Here is a 25,902-nt window from a genome sequence, read left to right on the forward strand (position 1 = left end):
GTTTTGGGAGAAGCGCGAAAGCTAAAAGTGCGTCCAATCGATCGTCAAACCTTCAAAGACACAAATCGCAAACCAAGACGGAACCCATGCCACAATTTTTCGCGCACTAAGTAAACGCATCTGCGAACGGTCTCAATGTATACCGATACGTGGTTTATGAGATAAATACGTGTTGTTGTACTCCTTCTTCATGATCGATGCCTTTATTGCGTTATCTAGAACCGTTCCTTTTCGAGGTTTTCAAGTAACCGTTCTGACACAATGGAAGCCCAGTTGCACGAACGCACCGTGTTCAGAGATCTTCTCAGAGCTTTCCGGTCGACCTGTAGGAAAATTGCTTAGTTTTTTGACAGGACGCCATTGGGCCCACTAAGAAAGCTTTGGCTTAAAAGAAAAAGAGGGCTCGGCTGGCAGGGGCCGCGTGCTACGGCGTGATTGCTCAATAGCTCGGTGTATGGATAAGGCATCACGTGAAAGAACTTTTCCTTTAAAGCGAAGCTTTATTATCCTCACTGATGTCGTTGTACGCCAATACGCCCTGCAGGAAAGCCAACTTTCTATGAATGATCGTTGGTGAATCGAAAGGAAAAAACGATTCCCGCGGTCGGAATCGAAACCAGCTGGGTCCCTAGCGTCATGACGTCGGCGTCTGGCCGATTTCTCCATTTTAACATGGTCGAAGCGAACGCCAAGCAGCAGGTACCGCTTCACGCCGTACACCCCAAACCCAAACGTTAGGCCTACAGAGTGCACACCTGAGAGTTGCCGTGGGTGATGCGTACCTCCAGAGTAGCACATACTCGCAGCGTGGGATTGGCCAACCAAAGATTCCATTACAACAAGAATGCTTCGCGTTCAACCACCGTCGTCGTTTGACGGAGGGTTGCATGATATTTGTTTTTGGGCTCCGTCTTGTTATTAAAGCGCCTTTTACGTGGGAAAACGATGGGCTTCGGGCTCCTCCTAACGGCAGTTAAAACGCCACAGCAACCAGAAGGAACCTGCTAGTCATGTCACTAAGAACAGGGCAGGAGGCGGCTGATGCGGCAGATTTTCTCTGATCTGGAAGGACCTATAGCGTATTTCGGCACCGTGCCGTTGGAACAAATTAAAACAAAAATTCTCTTCGGAATAAGACCACTGAGCGCATTGCGCGTTTTCTATTCTGTGTATGTCGCCTGTTGAACGATGTCGGTGCTTCGGCTGCGGAAAAACGCTACGCGTGGAAGTGGAACAAAGTAGGGCAAGACGGAATCATCACAAAATACTCAAAATGTTGTAGCAAAGAGCAGTTCTCTCCAAGGCTGAGAAAACACTGGCCGCCACTGACACTACCTACAGCTTACGCGTAACTACGAGCTGGCCCAGTTGGAATTGATGCATCTTGACAAATAGCGCGCATAAACGGGGACGAGAAAGGTAACACGGACAGACGCTTTTAAAAACTGTAATTTTAATCGAAAAAACAGACTTTTTGTACCCACAGTGCTGCGCAGAACAATGCAAGAAACAATTCTGCGGCGCACACATCAAAACTTGTTCACTCTCAGTAATTTCATACGCACGAGGACAGTAATGATATATCATTATCTGGCAATGCTAAGGAAGGGTGGCTTACACAGTTGTCATTGTGACGGAAAATGTGCAAAGCCCCTACAATCTCTCTTGATATATTAGGGTGCTTGAACAGGATGACAGTGTTATCGAAGAAGGGTGTGATTCCACACTCTTTGTGCATGCGTGTGCACAATGTGTGCACGCGTACTTCATTTTAGGCTGGACAAGTGTTCTCCTCATCTTGTATTAATGCGCCTGCCCGTTTGCCCGACGCACACGTGACCGCACGCATCGGTACCCTATACACATTTTTTACCAAATCAACAAACTGTTTATCATGACGTACAGTACATTCATGCTTTACTTCGTTCTTGCCCTCATTATTTTTTTGCTTTACCCTGCGACAAACACTTCCTATTTTGTCTTTTGTTGAAAAGACCACTCTTGCATTGTACCTTCCTGCTGCCTCCTTAATTGAGTCTCTCGGATAGTCCATGCACATATGGAACTGCCGCAACCTTCGACCGTTCACGCTGGGCCTGCTTTCTTCCGTTGTGGGTTGTTTTTTGTTTTAACGCGACAGCGTTATCAGGCTCGTTTTTTCGATTTTCCCGTGACTGCTTGCCGTCCGCTATCACCGTGCTCATCAAACGTCCACCGAAACACGACATCGCTGCCACCCGGAAGCTACCACTGAGGCAGCCAGATATTCCAGGGCTCGCTTGAATCTGAAATATGGCAACTGAAATGCGTAAAAAAGGACAAGAATACTACGGCGGAGACGAAGGAAAGTATACACAGTTCGCAGCAGGCGCCGCGCCTGCGCAGCGAAGTTCGTTATACGCCCTGTCGGTGTTAGCATGCTCGGCAGACACGTTGGCCAGCCGTGGCCGCAGCAGACGCCATCCCAACAAAGCGCCTACCCACCGTAAGCTAAAGATTTCAAATTTCGTGTAATTAACGTACCGGAGCCACATGTGGACTACGAGGCGCGCCGGAGTGAAGGGCTCCGGATAATTTCGACCCCCTCGACACACGGGCGTTTTAGTTGTCTGCTTCCACAAGAAAAACTGCTTCCGCGGCCGGGAATCGATCCCGTGTCCTTGGGCTCAGCAGCACAACGCCTCGCCCACTGAGCCACCGCGGCGTGTTTTCCACCGGAACAAATGCCGGCACCAACATTGGCCAACCTAACTAAAACAGGGGCAAACGATCAGCGCCAGACTATGAAAAATCAAGGAAGGCGTAGATTATGAGCAGGAAAGAACTTAAATAACACCCAGTATATGCCGCCTAATTGCACGAATTTCCGAACTACTTTTAGATTCCCGCGGTTCTGTCTCCGCCGCAGGCACCGTATGGCAAACGACGGATGGCGCCAAGCGGTCAAGTCAAATATTACCCTAAAAACAAGTACGGCGTCCCTGCTCCCAGAGAACAGTCATGTAAGAAGGCCCGGCATGGCTTAGAGTTAAGCGGCAGAGCCGGTCTCGCAATCGCCAAAATAGAGCAAATCCTGAACTAATTTCCCACATTGTAAAGCGTCAACCAAGGAAGGAGCAGCAGTGTGGAAGAGCAGGAAGAAAAGAGTAGGCCTATGCAGCCACTGATCATGAGCAGCATTTCGAAGAGCGTATACCGCACCACATCCCTACCCCTACCGAAGAAAATCGCCAGGATCGTCAGGACAGCATATAAGGCAGCCTTAACCTCGCAATTTCGACAGTGAGGCGAACCGACAACTAGTAGACAACCAGGGTAACAGAAGTGATACCCAAAGACGGGTCTGGAAGACAGGGAAGGCGATTCAGTTGATGGAGGGACGTACGAAAATTCCGAGGCAAAGAATGGACTCGGGAAGTGCAGGGCAGGTGCGGGTGAAGGACAATGGGAGAGGCCTACGTCCTGCAGTGGACCTAAATAGGCTGTTGTTGTTGCTGCTGATGATGATGATAAAAAGGTCACAAATTGTGCCTTTATAACGCATTTAAAGAAATCAGAGAAACCACTCTGGTAGCACCAAGGAAGCGACTGGGAAAACAAAATCGCGACGGTCCACCGTATGAAAGACAGAAACCCCTGCGGAAAAGAAACGACTGGACGCCACGATGGATATGTCGCCGATCTAGCGACTCCGCATAAAGACTCTCCTCAACCAAAAATATGGATCTAGACATGCAGAAGTACAGGCGGAATCGCAAGATTATGGTCATTCGAGAAAAGTTCCAAAATCGTGAGATCACAGTATACAGTGACTTCAGAATGTACAAAAGTACGAGGCAGCAATTGTCTTAGTTGAATGCCCTGGCTATGTTTGTGACTGCATTACCTTGGAACATACTGGAAGCAAGAAGCGGAAGCTGCAGCCATCCTCTTGGCAATCCGACTAGCGCAAATATCGAGTAGAAGCGTTAACATCATTACAGGCTCTCAGACGGCATTAAACTGCTACTGCAGGCAGAATACCTAAACGCTTCGGTAAGATACAGTAAGATACAGTAAATAAAGTTAACAGTCACCTGGACACAAGGGTCAGGAAGAAAACGAGGCGCCAACCATACCGTGCTCCTTGCCACCACGACTACCGCACTCCCCTCACCGAAAAACATTAAGAACGTCTCCTCATCCTACGCCTAGGAACACGCTCCTTCCCCGTGATACAAGGGGGTCTCCACGCCAAAGAGCCGCGAACTCTGTGGAGGGTAAACCAACACAAGTATCTACAAATATGTGTGGGGGAACACGTTCGGTGGGAACATGAGACAGTATACGTTAAAGGAGTACTGACACGAAAATTTTGTGTTGCGTTTTTTTCGCCGCTACAGATGCCTACGAGCCCACTAATCAGAGAGTGACACATTAGATTGTCGAATGCGCATAAATATTTACTTACAGCTCCGTTTATTCGCGTCAGTTTCGGTTTCGGTGAAGCGGGCGCCGAAGCAGCCGCCACTACAGGAAGGCGCATTTGACGTCACTGTTCTCGGCGCACCCACGGTGTAAGAATATTTTTACACCGTGGTCGCACCACAACAGATGCCAGTCTGGGCCCGCGCGCGTGCGCCAGACTGGCCCGACCGGCTTTAGTCGCACGTGACGTCAGTCCCAAAAACTGTGACGTGATGCACAAGGCGGAAAAGCGAGTGACAACAGCGCCGCTGTCGCCTCGATACGTTACGGGAGCCCTGACGACGTCGACCGTTTGGGTCGGAGCGCAGATGACGTCATGAGCTTGCTCGATGGCGCGGATGAGCTTTCTCGTGAGCGCAAGGATTAAAGTACTTCCTTGTAACTCCAGATACAAGGGAAGCTTTTTACAAGTTATCTGAGCTTTGAATTTCGTGTCAGTACTTGCATCCACCGCCTTCCACGCGACGTAGCCATGTCCAAGGGTAGGCTAAGGGTGGGACAACTCAACCATTAAACATTTCAGTTTCGTCGAGACGCGGGAGGCAGCTCTGACCAGCTCGCGACGCCAAGACCAGCGTGAGCTGAGGGAGACAGCCAGGGAAGGAGGAGCCACCGCAGCTGGGGACGTCAGGTTCCACCCTTGAGCTCCGTGCCATCTGTTTCCCCCCTTTCCTAAACCCCAAATCTCCTACCTCAACAAATATTTTCGCTATTTCTTTCTCTCAGCAAAAAGCAAGAAGAGTTCAGTTCTCCTGAGACATTAGAAAATGAAAACTCTGAAACACTGACACTGTCGCGCCTTCTCGCTCAAACTGGCCAACACCTCACAGCCGCAACCTTTCACGCTCACATCTTAAGCCACAGAAGCGCAGAGGTCTGCCTCTGTCTCTCCTGGGCCAAGGCGTTCAAAAACCCTTGCTGCTAGTCTCTCTCTCTTCGCTGGCCTCCAGTGCTCGTGAAGAGACGATCATGAATGTACCAACTTCGTTCCAAAACGCTCCCTGGGCGTCCATCGCGACGTACATCTTAAGACGCAAACGTAGATGTCACCAGCAACTTTTTTCTTACGCAGATAACACCAAGGGGCTCACCACCGATCGCGGATAAATCTCGATTCAGACTCAATCGTTTCCGTATTGGTCGCCAACGAATGCGACGCCAACAAAAGACAGGCCAATCACAAACAGTTCCTACAAAGAGTTTCGTACCTGCAGGGCAAGGTCTGTACGGGCCACTTAGCTCTTCTTTCTTTGGCAGCTTATTTGGGGCAAGTTGTTGGAGAAGACTTTGGTTTGAAAAGTGGATTGCAACGACAAATGACAGCGCCAATGGACAAGTCAGAGTTCTGTGAGATGCGTTGTGCATGGCGATTGTAGCAGGAGAAACATGTTCGCCACTTAAACGCGTCTTATTGTTGGGCTCCGATAATCCCTGCAAGAGTGCTCTCCGAAAACATTCCGGAAGAAGCGGGCGAAGATATGCGGGCTACGCAGCAGTTCTGGAAACAGTGAAATTAACAAGAGTATTTAGGTGACCGATTCTTAATAGTAAAATTTTACGTCGCATACGTGAAAACGGTAGACATGACGTCATCTTGCCATTCATGATCATCTTATCATAAGGGGTTAACAAATGTGTTTACCATCCGTACCGATTTGTTTTATTTCTATGCTCGTCCGTTTTCGCACTGATTTAGTGCCAAAGTCTTCTCAAGATCAATTAGCTCCAAGTTTCTTAAACAAGGAGAGTCCTGAGCAGCGCATACAACAAAGCACCAGCCGCTTAGCGAAGTGTTAGCAGTACGGGCGGCGGTATAGTTCGCCCTGAATTACCATTCAATTTTTCATCTCGGATTCGTCGAACGTAACCCTGGTGGCCTTTTCTCTCTCTCTTTTCTTTGTCCCTGTAGTGAAAAATTTTGCACACCAGAGCTCGAATATCGACGAAGTGTATCAGTGGCCCCTACAAGGGTAATTTACGGAAGAGCCTGCATTTGGTAAGTCTCTCTCTCTCTCTCTCTCTCTCTCTCTGTAAAGCAAATACTTTGGGTGTCTTTGGCCGTGACACGCTGGCGTGGTTCCAGATTTAGCACGAAAATTTCTCCAGTAAATGATCTTCAAAATAGCTGGCAATTATTCAATTAATAGCTGCTGCCCCTTACATAACATTTGACTCCAACATGCCACCGTCTTACCGGTCAAAATGGCTGGCCATAATAAATCGCAATGCTAACAATGACACGTCGTAATTGTTCCGACATGGTCCAAGGGAGCTGCAAAATTGATAACTTTTCTGGCATGCGCAACCTGTCCGCGGCCTATGAATAAAGTGCCTACTTTATTCATAGCAGTACGTGGACCGCTGGTGGGCAAGCGCCCAAAAAGTCCTAGCCTCTTTCTCCTGTTTCTCAATCGGCTTCAGTCTCTATGTCCCCTTTCTCTACTCCAGGTCAGCCAAGCGGGATGAAGTTGACCGCTTAGCCAAGCCGGCATGCCAAAACTAGGGCATTGTAACACTTCCCCCGTCGGAGACGAAGCCCGCTGGGTGATTCACTGTGCGGTACAGTTACAGCGTCTCAGTCGCGCCACGTCCACAACTTGTGTCTTCTTGTACGGGCGCCCAGTCGCTGGTAGATATAATAGCACGCAGGCAACATCGCGTAAGCGCGACCCACATGGAGAGAATTTCCTCGACGTAGTACTTCGCCTAGCGGCAGCAGCTGACAGGACCCCTCCCCCGCCCAGAACCCTCTAGTTCAGTGTAACCTCGGAGGAAAGAAAGGCATAGATCGCCGATGGACTGCCTGTGTGTCGTCGCTGCGTCCGCCGCCAGGCTGCGATCGCCGTTTTTTCGCGGCAACTTCGCTCCATGTGCTCTTACGCGCTTAAGAACAATAAATAAACCAACATAATGGATAAGAAGTTTTTCGTACAGGCCACGCTGAGTCTGTCGCTGTTTGGAGGTTCTTGAGAGAATTGATTGTGGAGTTAAACGCGCCGAAGATACACTTGGGCTATGAGGCGTGCCGTAGTAGAGGGTTCCGGATTAATTTCGACCACCTGCAGGGGATCTTTAACGCGCGTCGAAATCTCAACAGACGGGCGTTTTCGCTTTTCGCCTCCATCAGAAGAGCACGGCGAGGATCGAACCCGCATCCTTGGGCTCAGCAGCACAACGGGCATAAGGAAGGATGAATGGGACGCAGCAGGTGGTTTCGTAATTTGCAGTACTATAGGCGTACGTCAGAGGTAGCTTCCGGCGGTGCTTGTCGCGTCTTATACCTGGGCGCAGGGATTTGTACATTCCCCCCAACCCCCCCCCCCCCCCCCCCATCCTCACCCAACAGCCCCCAACACCCTCCAGCAGGATTTCGACACCCAACCAAAATCGAAATTCTGAATAAATCGAAATTCTGAATAAACCCCTGCCTGTGGAGGGTTTCGCGTTCTGCTAAGAAAAATTGCGGGTGTTTTGCTCGTATCGTTGTTAGATTCCTAGATGGTTTCAAATCGAGGACAAGCTGAGCGAGTGAGCAAATGAAGAGCGGCCGGGGCTGTTCGCGAACGAAACAGGCAGGCGCGTATCGCTTTCAGAAGATGATCACTATAGCCGGCCCTTGTCGTTTCTTGTATACAGGCGGCGTCAAGATCTAAAAAAAACTCGGATGAATTGGCGGTACCGTTTTAACCGTCTTGGAGCGAGGATAAGCTTCGCGAGCGGGATGAAAAGGCGCAGTCGCAGCTGCCCCTGGATAAGCTAAAGGGAAAAACAATCGACCAAGAAGCCGCGCTGGGCAGTAGCAGCGGTCACTCACACTTCCGTCGCGCTTCGAGCATTGTTAGGTATGCGTATCTGGTTGCCTTTCGATAGATATCCGTCAACAAAGCGGGCCGCATCGCAGTAACTGAAGGCTCTCTGGTTCTGAGAACACGCGACAGGGACTCCAAAAAAACTTTTTGAAAGCGGCTGCATTAGGTGATTACGAGATGCGAACGAGGAAATGAAGAAAAGGTGTAAGAAGCACCGTGGGCAACTTCCTAGCGACAAGCAGCGTCTGAAATTTCAACGGCCCGAGTAGGAACAGATGCAGTACAAAACACACGCGCGTCGTTTTTCTTTTTCTGGCTGTCATAATATTCCAGGTATGAAGTGTTGCCTGATCCGGAAGTAAACGCCATCCCGGATACCCGAGAGGCTACACTAGATAGGGTCACCCACGCTAGGAAGGCTCTTGGGGACACAAACAGCACTCCCTCACCAGAGAAGGATCTGGCCACCCTGGCGCAGTAGTTGGCCCCACCTCCCATGACTGACCGACCCTCCTCTCGGCCCTCAGCCCCCAGCAACTGTAGAGCACCTGTCCACGGCGGCGGTCAGGCCAGCGATATAGCAGAGGGTGCTGAGGATATCTGGGTCCGGACAGGCCGCCTCTGGAACTTGAACTTGCCAACGTTCAACGCACGAACTCTCTCTATAGCGAGGGAAGCTTAGCTGCACTACTAGGAGAGCTCTAGGACATCAAGGGGGATGTTATAGGGAAGTGAGGTCGGAAAAACAGGAGAAGGCTTCATGGAGCTCACGAGCGGGACTATTCCGTGCTACCGAGGACCTCACGAAAAAAAAAGAGCACGGGGTGGGATTTCTGATCTGCAGGGAGATAGCAGGGAACTCGGAGGAATTCTTCGGTGTTAACGGAAGGGTAGGAGCCGTTGTGATCATGCAAAACAAGCGATACAAGTTAAAGATAGTAGAAGCCTATACAGCATGATGAGGCCGTGCACAGTTTCTACGAAGACGTCGAGTCAGCACTGAATAAAGGAACAGCAAAGTAGGTGCAAAGAGAGTAGGAGAAAAGTCAATGGGAAACTTTGTAATAGGCAGCAGCAACAGCCGAGAAGGCACGCTGGTTGGATTTGTGGAAGGAAATAACCTGAGTTTAATGAACGCATTCTTCCGCAAACAAAGGAATAGGAAATGGACATGGAAAAGTCCTAACAGGATGACAAAACACGAAATTGACTTCATTTTAAGTGACAACCCAGGTATTGTGCAGGACGTGGAGTCGCTCGGCAAAATTCGGAGCAGCGATCATAGGATAGTTATGGGCAACATTAGGCTGAATCTCAAAGAGAAAGAGGGAAACTAGCAAAACTTCGGAAACCCACCATGGAGCCAATTAGAGCCAGGACGCGGGAGTTTAACATAACCCTTCAGAACACATTCGCGCTTCTAACCGGTGAGCACGAGGACAGTCTTGACACGCCAAATGACATCATGATCCTAGCACGGCAATCACAGATACGGCAGCAGCGGTGGGACAAGCGGAGTGCAGGGCACACTTGCGAACTAACGCAGAAAACGAGGGAACGAGGGAAATGTATAAGAACATGAAATTGGCGAGTACGGTAGGTTCAATTGAATTAGTGGAGCTCTCACAATTTATTAACAGGAGTATCCCAAGCAACCACCGGACGTCCATCGGCCGTCCACCGTACGTCCATTCCGGCTCTAGCGGACGTCCGGATGACGTCCGTTTTAGGGCCGATGACGTACCATGTACGTCCGTTGGACGTCCGGTTTTAACACTTCCGTACGTCCACTCGGACGTCCGAAATTGGCTGTATTTTGGATGTTCAATAAAAATTTCCAGAATGACATAACGAGAAGCTTAAGTTCCCACAACGAATAGTACACCGCGCAAGGCTAATGCACTGCCGGGCAGACGGCATACATGAACACAGTGAACTTGCTTCACATGTTTCGTTAGCGGTTCTCAATTATATATCCTTCCCCAAAGAGATCATCGTTGGAGTTGGTAAAGTGCTTCAAAAAATTTAAAAAATTAGGCTTAATATTAGAAACACGCAGATGAAACTTGCAACCTACAAGCCAGGGTGTTTATGTACAAAATTTAATTAAAAAGCGCAGAATATTTTTTCGTTTTTGCTTTTATATTCCATTTACGCCATTATTTGATGCTTCATAGTAACTTTTTACGTCCGTTGGCGGACGTCATTCGGACTTGTACATCCGTTTCTGGAAGTCCAATGTATGTCCGAAAATGTACTTTAGGTGCGAACACGGCGCAGCGTCGCCGCGCTCCGCAAAGCGCCAGACAACAAGCCGCGGCCGCGCATCGAAGCTAAGCGGCGCAGGCGCATAGGGGCTTGGAGACGGGAGACGGGGCTTCGTGTCGTCTGCTAGCGGGGGAGTTCGCCGTGCTTGCTTTGCTGTGAAGCCGCTGCGCACTGACAAGCCGCTACACGCCTGTCATACGGGCGGAACTGAAGAAAGGCTCTCTTGTTTCGGCGCTGTTCTCTCTTGAAGTTTGCGGGTTCAGGAACTGTTTTTGACAGATGAGGAAGATACTCGTCAAAATGGTCGGCGTCACAAAATTTACACCATCTTCCCGCGAGGGGAACCATGGGGTAGATGCGACGCATCGGGGGTTGCCGTTGCGTTTCCGTTATGTTAGCGTGTGGATTGCTGTTGTTGTGTGTCCTATTTACGCAGCATGTTCACCCCCGATGCGTCGCATCTACCCCATGGTTCCCCTCGCGGGAAGATGGTGTAAATTTTTATCAAGGTGGCCGGTGCTTGTTACGGTTCATGAATGACAATCCAGCGCGCGAAAACACGGCACAAAAAGGAACGAGAGTTAGACAGGACAGCGCTGCACTCACAACTGATTTATTTTGAAGAAAACATTGGTCATATATACAGATCAGTCTCCCACGTTAGTGTCTCCCAGTCTCCCAGGACAGGCAGCGCTGTCCTGTCTAACTCTCGTTCCTTTTTGTGCCGTGTTTTCGCGCGCTGGATTGTCAATCATGAACATTCACCAACTCGCCCAAATCACAGTCCTCTTGAACTATATTGTTACGGTTGCGCCGACCATCGCGATATCAGGCCTGTTAGTCTCCATTTCGAATCATCGGCGGTCACCGGAGGATGTCATCGGAGGAGCGCCGGCGGAACGATTGAGCGGAGCGGCGCAGTTACCGCGTTTATATGTACGGTGAGGGGAATGAGAGAGAGCAGCGCAGAGCAGCGCATGCGCATGTGTTAACCCGCACCCACGCACAGCTGGCACGGCGACGGAGCGAGCGCAGCCGAGCGCTAACACGCAGATGGCGCTGCGGTGAGAGCGGCGCTAGCGCGCAGCTGGCGCGGCGAGGAGAATGGGGGAGGGATGCGGACGCCGCCGGACTACGCCGGAGGGACAAGGCGGGTGAAAGAGATGCGTCGCATCGAAAAAGTTATTTCCAGCGGCACAAGAAATACTTACGGCCGCTCTTGTACAATACAGTAGTGGTATTATTCTTGTACAACGCGGGGACCAATGTGCTTGACGCCCTAAATGATAGCGAAGGTTTGGGAGCCAGCGTAACGATTAACGATGGCAAATGGGTGCCCGTAGAGATAGGATCGACATCTCTGCGTGGCATAACCACAGCGAGACATTCCTGTTCTGTCACTGCAGTGCAATCTCTTTCTGCCTTGCTTAGCGTTGGACTGGCGTAGGCATTAACGTTTTCACTTTGGCCGCATGCGCAGAAAGTTCCGTGATTAGCACGCCGACTGTTCCTCTCGCAGTCAGCGAGACTTATCGTGAACCTTGCTGATGCGAATGGACCTTTTTTCCAGTAGCGATCTGCGCATGCGCGGGCTGCCGGTCCGCCATTCTTGGCAGGCGCCTCCGGCAAAATAAACAAAAGCCCCCCCCCCCCCCCCCCCCCCCCCAGCTTTCTGTTCGGGGAGAGGCTATGCTGTCCAGCGCTGCGCGTTTTTATTTTTTCTCTTTCAACAGCTCGAAGTGGGTTCGTAAGTGCGCACAAAAAGGGCTTTCTAGGGAAAGGGGCAAAGACGATTGAGGCTGACCACGCTGGAAGCACATGCAAGCCAGTGAGGGAGCAACAAAAAGGAAAAAAAGTAAAGAAAAAGGGGCGCTTCGAAAACTGCAAATTAGTCACCGGAACGACGCCTGCTGCCGTGACATTCACGTGAAAGGCACGGGTGACCGGTTGGTGCGGAAGGGGCTACAGTACCAGGACATTTTTTGTGGACGAGTTCTACGAAAGCTCGACTTTTTGAGGGCGTGCATTGCTGCCAATTTTAGTTCGGCGTGGCGGCCGCTAGGAGGGTCGGTACTGGAAAAAGGTCCATTAAGGCTGCTGCTCTTTTTTCTCAATCAACATTGCGGCCTACGACGATATATGTTCGCAAGAAATGGATAAAGCTGAAAAGTATGAACCTTCTTCTGCACGCGCAAAAGGCCTGATCAAGCGAACGCCGATAGCCTGCGCGCATGAGCCGACGTGGGCCGCGCGGTTCCACATATATAATGGAACTCACGTCAAAGTACGTAACACGTGCGAGAAATGGAGTGACAGTGTGGGGGAAATTGCGCTAGGGATGGTCATATGCGCTGTTAGTGATGGCGGCGATCAAATATCTGCCCCGATGCTAAGCCTAAAATTTCCTGCATCCGAGAAATCCATGCCGGCAGCGACACGTCGGGGAAAGCACTATTCTAAAACTAGCCACGGGCGAGCATGTTGCGTTCGGGTCCCCCTAGAGTCACTAAATAAGCTCTAGGTCCCCCTTTGCTATTGAGGACCTCAAACGGCGGGCTCCAGACGTTCAGGCCTTCTTGGTGGATCGAACGAGCTGCCATCGTCGCCGCCGACCTCAAACCGGCGACCACGCACACTTCCCTAACCCATGTGTGTGAGAGTCGGGCGCAAGTTAGAGAACCGCCGGTGGTCAGTTGTCACAGTTACAAGTAGTAGTAAAGTACGGCAAGCATCAACTATCAAGCGCTTCAACATTGGAAACCTGAAATTTGAGTTAACATACGTGACAGCTAGCTACGACAGAACGGAAAGTAGGCGGCGATAAATATGGGCGAAAAGTACTGCCAACGACCGTGAGGGCGTGCCCGTTCGATTAGGGCCCCGGCTTGTCGTCGTAGGTCGTCCGAGGTCAGAGGCTTCGAAAAGAAACCCGCTTCTCCTGTTCGGGACCAAACCTGGGACCCTCGCGTAATGACGCTATCTCATTGCGCCACATAGGCGCACGTTACTCCTCTGCAAAGTGTTGGAGGTGATCTTTGCGCTGCGCAGTTGCCATGGACGCTGCCGTTGCTAGGTCGAAAATACTAAGTACACGATAGTATAAAATAAGGAAAACATCATGAATTAACGCATTATTTACCCAGATTAATGAAAACTAAATCCAGTTTCTTTTTATAGGCCTGATGATGATGATTAAAGGCCTCCCCTTTGAATAGGGGTGACGGCGTGCGCCATCTAGCCTATCTTAGTAGTTTGAATTTAAATGTAGTCCCTCAACTCGGATTTCTTTTTAATTCTGCCCTGCCGCTACCCCTGGCTGGGATGTTATTTTATCGACTTCCCTGCTTTTTTTCCACCAATACTCTAGCCGCTGCTTAGTAATACCTACTGCTGACCAGTTAATGCTTCCATCAATTGCGAAGCCCAGTGCCTCAGGAAGTAGGCCTTTCCCCCCAATTCTATCCGGCTGAATCTTTTCGCATCCTATTACTATGTGGTCGATTGTTTCTTTATCCCTGCCACATACAACACATGTCTCATCCTGGGACGAATATTTGCTCATGTAGGTTCGAGTTCTCAAGCAGCCAGCCCGCGCCTCAAAGAGCAACGCACTACCTTTATTGTTGTCATAAAAGTTCTCTTTCCGGATCTCTTTTTTGCTTGCTTTGTAGATTCCCAGCGATCCCTTCTTTTCCATCCTCTCTTTCCACATGAGCGTCTCTGTTTCCTTCACTTGCTTTTTAACTGCCCCCCCCCTTGTTTATTTGCCGCGATCAAAGTATATTTAGTCGCCAGCTTTCGCGTCCTCTTTCGCCATTGGGTGTCCACACTTTTAAGGTACATGTACCTGTGCACTCTGGCTGCCCAGTTCTTCTCATCTAAATGTCTAAGCCGCTCCTCAAAACGTATCTTACTTTGCGCTTCCCTCGCCTCAAATGAAGCCCAACCCATATCGCCTTGTACCGCCTCATTTGTAGTCTTACTGTGAGCTCCCAGTGCTAATCTGCCGACTGCCTTTTGGTTAACCTCCAGTCCCGACAGGATATCGGACTTTAGGCATAATACGGCATTAGAGAACGTGAGCGCCGGCACCATTACCCCTTTCCAGATGCCTCGCACCACCTCGTACTTATTGTATCCCCAAAGTGCTCTATGTTTGTGGATACAATAAGTACGCCGCAGCCTTTCCAGGGGCTGCGGCGCCCTCTCCTGACTACTTTCGGTATCAAATCCAAGCTAATACTGAAGCTATTCAAGAGAGGGCGCCACAGCCCCTCTTGGCGGGAGAGTAGGAGCAACACCGGCTGTATCAAGCAATGTTATACAGGCGGCGTTGCAAAGAACAACACAAACACGATGTACTCACAGGAATAACACGTACAAGGGAAACGCTGCCGAATCACTGCTCCGCACTTCCGACAGCTTTCACGTTGAGTGTAACTGCATTAATTTTTTTCTGTGCCTGTCTTCTCATTTACAGACAGCTGACTTTGAACATGGCTGCTGATGCATCGTCGGCAAAAAACGTCCTGCTGCGATCCAGCGCCTGCTAATCGCCCGTCGTCAGCATCCCCCGATCGGCGGCGTCGTGTTCCTCGTCACAGCCAACAGCTAGGAGAACAGTTGTTCTGATCGCCGCTCACAGCAGACAAGCACCGAAGAAGGCTGAAGGTGGAAAGAAGGAAAGGCGCAGGTTCGAGCCGAAGATGTTGGAATGTAGCTGTGGCAAACTGAAGCTGACACCGACTGTCACATCCGACGCAACGCTCATACGCTGAACTACGCGGTGGCTGATGACATGCATACATATACATACATGCATTACACACACGTACACACATACACGCATACATACGCATAAACACACACAAACGTCGTGCGACCTGATATAGTGCTCGGCGTAAGGGATGTCTTCCATTAATCAAGGCTGCCCAAGTGGTTTTCTTTTTAATATCACCGTGCGGGGTTCATTCGCACAGGTCTCCGCCCTTTTCCCAAGCGTCACGTGATGAGAAAGGAGGTGTAAATAGCACATCACCACTGTCACTGGCCCCACACCCAGAGCTTTGGAACTTGATGGAATGCTCGTTTACTAAAGGCTCTCGTAAAATGAACTGCGCACTGCACGCGCGATGTCTAAACGCCACAAGACTCGCGCTATCGCCATTCAGGACTAATTAGAGGGCGGAAATTCCTATGAAGTTGCAAATGTTTGCAGTTGCAGCTGGCATACCTCAAGATGTCCCCCAGCTGCTTGGTACGAAACCGCCAATCACTGCGCATTGCAAGGAAAGTATTCCGTGATGACCTGTTCCGACACTATTAGGTGTTTTGCACAGCCAGTGCTAGCAGAGCGCCCTTTCCTCGCGGCGTACTTGATCGTGTCAGGCCATGCACTGCGGTAGCGTTTCGTTCACCGCATTCGGATGTAAAAACTGAGTTGTTTATCTCTTCAGTACCGGGGCCTGGCAGCACCTTTGTATTTTGGCACCTCTGTGTCCACGCCGAAGCGGCCAAGTCCGGTCGGCTGCCCCCCCCGGGCAGTTGTGCCTACTTTGTGCTTTGTACAGGCGCCCAAGAGGTGTTATTTTTGTAATTGTAACTGGTGGCAACAGGGCGTAAACCATAGTTCCTGGCAACGCTGACTTTCGACAGGATCGGGCAATGTGTACCTTCCGGGAATCGTACCTCACTGCATCATGCGTGGGCTTGCAGTGGGGCTCTGGCCAACAAATCCAGACACGCCTGCACTTCGTCGAGATCTGCGAAAGCTAAAGAAAGAGACGAGAGTTTGTGAGGCGATGCCGACGGCTTGGTGGCGTCATGAGCGAACTTTTGTTGTTGTAGTTTTGCTGTCGGAAAGGTGCTTCGACAGCGTTAGCTTGGCTGACAACAGCACACGAGGAGAGTGGGGTGCAGATGTAACCGCGCCCTTTGGAACACCCATGGCTTGATCTGCGATCATAATGTTCAGCTCTCGATCGGCAGCGATGAATGGCCACGTTTGTCAGCTTAAGGGAACAAATAACGTGTTCCAACGGGTCCTGGCTGAAGAAATGTGAGCAATGTTACCAACGTTGTGTGTTTATTGCCTACACGGCACGCAGTGCGGCTTCTGCTTCACTTGTGACGCGGGTGTGCTCTCTCTGGGTGTCTGAAAGTGCCTTATTTCCGCGGGAAACGTGTCTAGAATGTATAAATACTCCGCGTAATGTCTCCCTCCTTCCGACAAGCTGACTGATGGTGTATATATACAAGCGTACACATATAAATATATATATATACATATATCCAAGTTTGTCTATAGCGTAGGGGCCACAGTACTGCAGGCACATTGGCACGTGAGCACTTCTCTCCGGTCTGGTGGTATAATTGATGCAGACAGCGATCAAAGACCACTGGATGTGCGCCCATCTTCGCAGATGGAGGCACGGCGGCCAGAGTTATCCGCCACTCTTTTGATCAGTCAGCGCAAAGGCACATTGCTGTTGTTGTTTCTCATGTGCGCCGCAAAGACACGTAGGTTTTCAATCTCTGTGCTTCAGCAAACTGCCGCAAAGTGTTCGCACTGAAAACTGTTTATTTTTCGGCACTATTTTCCACAGCCCACCATTAAGAATTGCAAGCAGTTAGTCCCAGTTATTGGTGCTGTTTTGTTAACGCTCATGCAAACCATAGTATAAATTGAGCGCGACATAGAACAAAGTTTACGCAGAGCTGTTAATGGTGGCTTTGTTTTTTGTTTCATTTCCCATTTTTTCTGAGGCAAAAAAAATCAAAACTTCGGGGGCAAATAAAAATAACTATCTGAGGCGATGTTGCCGTATACCCACGTCGTTGTGCGCGAAGTTTGTTATATCGGTTTTGCTCAGCAAGTATCTCGCGTTCATAGTCTGTTGGTACGCCCTCCGCCCCTGAATTCAATTTTACACATGATGCATCCGCAACCGCTCATATAGTGTATCGTTTTTTTTTACCACTTTCACTCACAAAAGCTGGTATTTTTCAGGACCCAAAAGTGGCAGCGGCACAAGAGCTTCATTGAATGGGTTTAAAGAAAAAGTAATCTGGTTTAAAAAAAAAAAAAAAAAAAAAAAAAAAAAAAAAAAAAAAAAACAGGCTTCCTTTTTTTTTATTCATTTCGCAGGGCACCAGATAAATACAAAGTATTTGAACGTTTATAGCCGTCGGAACTGATAAAACAACTTTAAGCGAGGGACACATGAGCAGAAAGGGATGCAAATCCGCACGCGTCTTCGCACTCTGGAAACCGGGAACCAGGAGCACGCATAAAGGCTACAGGACCGGTTTGGAAGAGGGGAAGAATGCGCGCGGAAACGCTTCGCTCTCCGCACATGTTCCCGCACGCATCTCCGTGCCGGGAAGCGGTTTGGCTGCCGGATGACCTGCCATGTCTCCCTCTCCGGCGCGCATCCAACCTGCTAGATATTTGACGCGAAGCGTCGGAAACCAAATTGCTCGAATGGACATGTGTCCCCCCGCTTTGCACACGTATAAACTGCGTGGTAGGTGCGCAAAGGCAGTGTCTGCCTAGCCTTACCCGCGGGACACGTCTGACCGAGCAATCCGGTTTTCGACGCGGCGTGTCAGAATATCTAGCAGGTTGGATACGCATGGTAGAGGGCGACGCGGCGGGTCATCCCGCAGCCAAACTGGTTCTCGGGGCGGAGACGCGTGCGGGGACGCGTTCCTTTCCACTCATGTGTTCGAACGTGTTTTCCCTCTCTGGAAGCTGGTTTGGCAGCAGTCAGGAACCCGCATGAAGGCTGCCTGACCTGTTTCGGCGAGGGGGAAAACGCGTTCGGTACTGTGTCGTTCTCCCCACGTGTGTTTGGCCTTTGACCACCTGCCGCTCGTCACGCGCTGTGGTGGCGTGATTTGGCGCGCTAGCTTTGGCAGATTCTGAACTATCGTGTCGCCGCAACTTATGCCGCAGTTGAAGTCGGCTAAATCCGCATAAAACGAGCTTCTTAAGTTCATGGGCTGCGGACTAAGCGTATTCTGCTGAAATAAGTGGTTGTTTGACTCCCTATCTCGCAATGAGCCACCATAAATCCACTGGAAGGCTGCTATGGGCAGAAAATTCACGCCACCAAAACGACAGCTTGGCGCAAGAGTACATGTCCCTATGTAAAGAGGCGTTCGCTACGAAACATAGTCGCACACGGTCGTGCTGCGTACCACTCGGCCATTAGGCGCCATCGCTGCACTGAGTTCTCTGTCTCCCCACCGGAAAAACCTTCAGATGGCCAGGACAGAGCAGGGAGCAAAGAGGTGTCCCCAAAAAGGGTCGTCCCAAATCCCTATACGCGCCCCGTAAACATCTGCGCATGCTGGTTGTGTGCTTTGTGTTTCCCCCGCCCATCCTTTCTTGCTCATCCCGAAGTACGCAAGCGTTACAAACGATTGAGTGCTGGACGCGATTTTAGGGCTGATCCACTCTTTCGTTGTCTATGATCAACGTGTCGATGCTATCGAGCTAATCAATTAACTGCCGGGACAGATATGGCCTGCAGACAAAGCACTGCATCAGTTTCTGCTGGCACAGCACAGCCACTCTGCTGGAAACGAAAGGTTGCGATTCAGACAAGCCGCAATGCAACTTCACTCACCCAAACCACTTGCCAAGATAAGGCTAATTGAAAACGCTAAGCGCTTCTCTTAGAATCGCGTAGTACTCTCTACATGGCTCTCTCGGCACTTCCTTCACTTATTTCTGGTTTTATTCCGAGAAGCATCAGCTCCGAATGCCAAGTTTTACACGTGGAAGTGGCCGCTAGAGTCAGCAGACTGATATGCCTAGTGCAAGCTATGAGGATAGCCCCCACCGATCATTCGTGAAGCATTGTTTCGCTTTCGTATCAACCGAGACTAGCATATTGAAGTCGCAGTCGAGACCTCAGCAACCAGTCGTGAAACATACAATAGATACTGTCCGACAGGGCTGGGCGAGCTAATCTTGTAGACGAATCGACAATTGGGTTAGTTGGTAGTGGTTCTTGAACATCTTGAAACACAGCACAAAACTAGCAGACACGAGAAGTAAAAGTAAAAATATTGACACACCACAGCTATGTGGTGTGTCTTTCTTAACTTCTTGCGTTCGCGTCGGCTTTGCAACATCCTGCATGTTCAGTGAGGCACAGCGTACAGAATCACAAATGGTACACACATATTGCTGTCGACTAAAGGTGGTTAGCATAAAGCAAAGGTCGCATTTTTTTCCCACTGTAGAGCACTATTGGATTACTTGCTTGCCATACCTAGCAAAACGCCCATACGGTTTCTTCGCCTGCATGCATTTGCTGCGGTGACGCTGGAGTCGGTTCTCTTCTTCCAGCGTTTTTTTTTTCCTTCCTGTGTGGTGCCACATGACGAGCAAATGTTAAGCTCGCTTTAACCCGTGATTAAGCAGACTCAACGCCGCAGGTGCTTAGGCATTTTTTGTTGCCCGTACTTGCATAGAAGCGCTCGACTCGTCTGAAGAGCGACCGCACGTTTTCATCATTTCTGCCTCGATCGGCCGCACCACTGCACGAAGGGCCTTGTGGTGCAGCGTCTACTGTACAGAGGGGAGCACAGTGCGTGCACAGAGACAAACTTTGTTGAGCAAGAGTTGCATTTGTTCTGCAAGCCTGTGCAAAGACAATGGACGAACTGTGCGCAGAAGAGAGAAAATGCTGCTGCCAACAGAGTATCCTGTGTTTGATGGTGTTCGTCCGTGTGTGTTGAAACGCGTGAAGGGACACCTGTTTTCTTGAGAGTTAGAATTATATAATATTCATGGCTTCGGTGTGTTTTGTGCTGTTATTTGTGTGAAGTCTACCACTGCCATACTTGGCTTTGGGTTAACCATGGCCATCAGCCACTTCACTTGCCCAGGTGAAACGACTAGTCACTTTGAGAGGATACATAACGAAGGTAAGTATTTTGCCAGAAAAAAATTGTTGAGAATTTTTAACATACTTGTCACTTTGAGGCCTGTCACTTACTTTGAGACTTGTCACTACTATAATGATGCGGCATGAAACAAAGCTCTGCCAGCATTTAATGCCCAAAACTAAGTGCCTTGGCGGTACTCCATCCCAAATTATTGAGCGTGCATGGATATTTTTAGAGCAAGTGTTACAAGTTGTGGCTGTAAAATGTTTTGTTATGAAAAGAAGCCACGTTGGCTTAAAAGTGACCGCGGAAGCAGAAATGAAATGGATAACAGCGTCTTCAGGAGTATCGTCCCTTTGAAGCTAGGAACAGCTGAAAAACAACCCTGTTTGAGTCTGCAGATGACCCTGACGCAGATCAGGGGCGGTATTCTCGTAACTGTCCCTTTTGAAAACGTCCCTTTTGCGCCCCTTCCTCGTGACGTACTTCCGGTTAAGCAGTGAGCATTGGCAATAGGTTTGCCACGCTTGCGTTACGTCACTTCCGGTTGTTTGTTTTTAGCCAATCAGGGCTTGCCAAAAGGGACACTTTTGAAATGGACGCAAAATGGACAAAACTCGAGAATACCGCCCCAGATCCAGGTCTCGTAGGACGACATCTAAAGCGTCCGGAGGTCTCGTTCTCGGAGCAAAGGAAGGGCCCAGAAGTCCCAGTGCAGGTGGATGCAATGGGGCTTTAGCCAGGCTGCAGTCGGGGCACTTGAGACTGTTCTCGTTACCCTCAATGTCTTGGTAACCAGAATGCCAATCTTAACACAGAGTAATACCAGAGCCCTTCCGTTCGCTGCCGCTCTACGACAGGCAAGTTTGGTAAGGTACGCTGGGGATGATGCCACCGAGTGTCCAGTATCACGCGCTGTTTGCGGACACCTGTCCTTTTAGTGCGCTGCCTGAGACAGAAGCAGATGCTAAACACCTGTTGTGGACCTACCCTGCAAACGCACACATGCAAAACCTGCAGGGCACAAGGCTGTATACTGGGAGACCACAGCCCTTCAGAGGCGGACATGGGGGCCCTAGTACCGGTCTCTTCCCGCATCTTTGCGCAGAGTGGGTGCAATGCTTTCCCTTTGAGGACCGTCTCTTATGCCGTAGGGTAATCTCACAAAAAGAAGGGTCTTGCGGGCTGAAAGTGCAAGTTGCAAGTCTGTGGAGACATCGACATGCGTTTCGGATGAGACGTGATCGATGGCCCGCGCACGGAGTTCTAGCTGTGTAGGGTCATCGAGCTTCTGCGTCGGCCATAAAGTTGAATTCCGTGACAGCAGAGAGCGCGCATGGCAGGCAAAATGCTCCCTCACCTCTGCTCTCGTCAAGGGCTGCGTCTGTGTACACGTGTGCTCTCTGCGTGGCTATGCATCACAACTCGTCGCTCGTGATGCCTGGCGAAGGCCGCACGGCGTTGCGGATGTCGGGGGCCCATATTTCAGGGTACTGGTGCAGGGTCAACAAATATGTCCTCACAGGGAGCAACTTCTTCCGGATTTGGCGGTAGGTCTGGGACGAATTAGGGTAAACAGTGTTCTGTCCTGTCTTGGGTGTGTCTGGCATTCTTTGTGACCCTCACGCGCAGCACGTATACTATGGCGTGAAGTGTGGGTAGCTAGGCATAGCGATTCAGTTGCTCATCGTTTAGGAAGACCAGCGATCATGCACAGCCCTGCATATAAGCAGAGTCCAGCGTCGTGCTAAAATTCCGTAGCAAGCAATTCCGCATATTACGCGAGACGTCGGCAATGTCACATTCGATCGCAGCTGGTATATCCCACTACACCGTAACTCACTTCGCAATGTACTTTATAACCTACAACGTAACTCACTTCCGCACTGACAAAAAAAAAAAAAAAAGCAATTGATGCATACTTTTAGTACTCAGTTATGGGGCAGAAAAACAGCATTATACGAGGCACTGACATCCGCCTAAAGAGCCGTGGGCAGATGTGAGGTATTAAGGATAGAAAGCACCAATCAAATGGTTTCTAGAACAAACTGTGGTGGCTAACACTGGCCCAGATCAAGAAATCAGTTTGGGCCCGGCACACGGTGCAAAAGACGACACAACAGTGTGCAATAACAAGGGACGGGAAGTACAGAGAGGCACAACAACCCGGGCCATCTCCATTAACACGAAACCCGAGGAGGGGCGAAGCATGCAGTGTATAAGTGTATTCAAAGATTGTAAGTCTCTGTCTTGCCACACAGCGCACGCCGAGTGGGCGCAGGAGAAGCGCCGGTGAGAACAGCAATCGCATGCATGTGGAGGCGGTGGCGCCCTCTCTTGCATTGAACCATATTTAGGCAATTAAATGAGGCAGACTGGCCGGAAGTTGTCCTCGTGCCACACGCTGCAGTATGTGTTCTCGCGCGAGGCATTGGAAAACGAGTGTCCCGGTGTGTTCTTTTAGTACGCGTTACGTTCTAGCGCAAGGAGTTGGAAAATGAGAGTCCCGGTGTTTTAGTACCGTGACGACGAGACAAAAGGAAACGCCGACAGCTTAAGCGCCTCAGGTGCTTCGCCCCTAAAACTGGGGAAATGGATTTGACCGACGCAGCTGTGTCAATGGGACAGGCCATCTTTTCACTCGATGTCCAGCAGGTACTGATGACAATCCTCTTTATTAAGCATTGCTTTTTGGCACAATGACGTTCCACTTCACTCACTTCCTTCACGATGGAACAATTTTAGTTTGCAAATAACAGTGGTCCAGAAAGGTTACTATAAAAAGGCCAATATAAACAAAACAATAGCTACAGTAAACACAAAAATAGCTAGAGGTAAGAGCAGCAGACATTTCTTGATGTCGAATAGATGAACAGCCACGAAACCTCTTCTGGCTTCCCAATTCCTACAAACGTTACTTTTCCCCTCTTCTCATCATTTCTTTTTTCTTTTGGTTTTTTTTGCACAGACAGTTCGCTAAACACAGTACTTGAAGGACACTGTTTGTGACAAACTATAAAAATTGCTAGGATGAGTTCTAGCAGTAAATGAACACATACATGAACAAGGGTCAAGGAATGCTATCACAGATGTGGACACCTTATCCCATAAACAGATGCTCCTCTAGCTACCAGGCGTGAAGCTCAGGGGAGCATGCTCCAGTCAATGGACTGCTTGCGATGCTTGGCAAGGTACTCATTGGCCTTTGAGAAGTGGCGGCAGCCAAAGAAGCCCCTGGAAGCTGACAGCGGTGAAGGGTGGGGGCACTGCAGGACCAGGTGCCTCTTCTGCAGATAAAAAGGCACAAGGAGCATGCTCCCTGGGTGGCACACACACAAGGGACAAAACAATACAGCAGGTGCTGGCTAACAGATAAATTGCTCCCTGGCGTCCTAGTTTTACTAAAGACACCCCAACGCAGTCACATGGACACCACACACTGACTGCTCTGGGGCCCCTTTGTAGCAGTGTTGGACCAAGTCGCTTCATGCCTTTTTGCAGCAAGGTTCACACCCCTGTGGAATAAACGTCTAATGCAATTGCCTGACAACCAGCGTCTGATGCAGCTGTTACATGGCAAGTGCATGCAAAAGCAAAAGCCACGAGTGTGACCTGGGTGCCGACAATCATGCATTCGGTACGGCAGCTAAGCCTGTAGCACAGGCTAAGTCCCCCTTTGCATCGTCACCGTGCCAACACGATGTAACATCCCACGCTCCCTTGCACTCAACGCACGTAGTTCATAGCACCCGTTTAGGCCACCAGTGCTGCCATGCACGCCAATGAGCAGTTACTGAACCCTCGCGCGGCTCGATTCCACAGCGCCACCTCCGCAATGGCAGAACGAAAGAGGTTGAGGTTTCACCACAACCTATGCTTGTGTAGCTTATATTTGTCGCTGAAAAGTGCTCGATCCATACAAGTTTCCAGAATTCACTCATGGAGCAGAAACATCGTGTCCCATGATCCACCATGAAAGGAAACTTATGTCCACACATTTTTTAGATGAAGGCGAGTGAGAAAGGCTAGAATGTGCAATACAATGCTGAAGCAACAATCGATTCCATCCCCACAAACTAGGTGTCAAAGGAAAACTACAATGGTTGCCCTTACAATTTAAGGCATCATTCCAGTGCATCAAATGTAGCACTTGACCACTTGCGATTTAAATTCTAGAAATTGTGCCTGTTATACCAAAAGAGAGCAACAAAACTGGCAGTCCATCTAGAGTGCCCCGCGTAACTCCCCCACACCAGCAGGTGTTCTGGTGTCCAGCCCCTAAGTGTGACAAATTACAACTGCTGGTGGACTTTCCTTCCATTCTTATCAATAAATTCATTCCTTCTCCTGTGGGGCACCAACTACTGTCCTGAGAAAAGTGCTTCCTGTTAAAGGGGTCGTGAAGAGAAAATGCATTTGTCTTTGCTTAATTTTGTCTGTTTGAGCGACCTTTTAAGCACATAAATCCCGAATATTTTCACGATTCGCTGCTTCTGGAATTTATGACACACCTTTAAAATTCTTATTTTGAGGCGCATCACAAGTGACCATGCGCACACTGTCGGTCAGCAGCGCAATTAGCAGTGACATCACATTAAGAACATTCGAGAGTTAAACGCTCTTTGTGTACATTGTTCTGTACAGCTGCAAACCCGATATTTTAAAAATATTGCATCCTTTATTCATTGCCATAAACAGTCTTCTATCGACGGACCGGTGCCGCAACCACTTCAGTTGTCTGGCAGCCATTCTAGCAGAACTCAAACCTACTGGCTGTTTGTACAGTTTGTAGCCAGTTTCCCTGGTTAACCCTTTTGTTACCACGCCTATTCAAATTGATCACCGGTGATCGATGATTTATAATGCCTATTTCAACACGTTGTAGTCGTTTCTCGTACACCTAATGCGGCCAGTGGTTAGTCTAGGCACTGCCCTTTTAGAATCAGTTTAAATTTTCCCGCTCCGGCGACATTGAGACTTTTGACGGACTTTTTTGCGAGCTGAGGTGCGTGTGTTTTTGAGGAAGGGGGCGTGGCTGCTGCACTTGAGAAAAAAGGATGCAGATCGTGGTTAGGCTGCATTACCATAATATTTTTTTGTCAAAAGGCTCCTGGCAAGTCAAATACCAAATAATGCGGTCAGCTTTGTAATCCGACGGCGTTGAGAGGTGATAATTACTAGAAAATGGCGCCAGATATTCACTAATGATCTTTGGTTCGGACAAAGGGCAGCTGTATCCTTCCAAAGCTTATTTCTGATGGTCACCCGCATGTCTAGCAAGTGTGCCTGCCATTTTCAACCAGTTTCCAGCAGTTTCGGTTTCGTTTTTGCAGTGCGAAATTCATATTTGGCGCTACTACGCAGTTACCCAACTACAAGCTCATTTGCCATGGCGCCTCCATTGCCCGCTACTGCTCCTCAAAACAAGCACGCCGTTCGCGCTTCCACTTTATCT

General features: G+C 49.6%; 2 protein-coding genes across 3 annotated transcripts in view; one reads left to right on the plus strand and one right to left on the minus strand.

Annotated features, from left to right (window-relative positions):
• Positions 1 to 20,353, plus strand: part of LOC144162659 (cell adhesion molecule Dscam1-like) — an 809,120-nt gene extending 788,767 nt beyond the window's left edge. Inside the window, exons 24-25 of the mRNA XM_077693289.1 lie at positions 6,377 to 6,463; positions 15,025 to 20,353. Coding sequence (XP_077549415.1) covers positions 6,377 to 6,441 — 65 coding nt within the window. The 3' untranslated portion in view covers positions 6,442 to 6,463; positions 15,025 to 20,353. The remainder of the gene's footprint in view (positions 1 to 6,376; positions 6,464 to 15,024) is intronic.
• Positions 20,354 to 23,103: 2,750 nt separating this feature from the next.
• The window catches only part of LOC144156221 (uracil-DNA glycosylase 2-like), a 33,851-nt gene continuing 31,052 nt past the window's right edge, over positions 23,104 to 25,902 (minus strand). For both annotated transcript variants that reach the window (XM_077688112.1, XM_077688110.1), the window contains exon 8: positions 23,104 to 23,734. In XM_077688112.1, coding sequence (XP_077544238.1) covers positions 23,591 to 23,734 — 144 coding nt within the window. In that variant the 3' untranslated portion in view covers positions 23,104 to 23,590. The remainder of the gene's footprint in view (positions 23,735 to 25,902) is intronic.

This window comes from Haemaphysalis longicornis, unplaced genomic scaffold (assembly GCF_048455015.1).
Source record: "Haemaphysalis longicornis isolate Haplotype H1 unplaced genomic scaffold, Haemaphysalis longicornis Haplotype H1 scaffold_1, whole genome shotgun sequence".
In the NCBI taxonomy this organism is placed as follows: Eukaryota; Metazoa; Arthropoda; class Arachnida; order Ixodida; family Ixodidae; genus Haemaphysalis; species Haemaphysalis longicornis.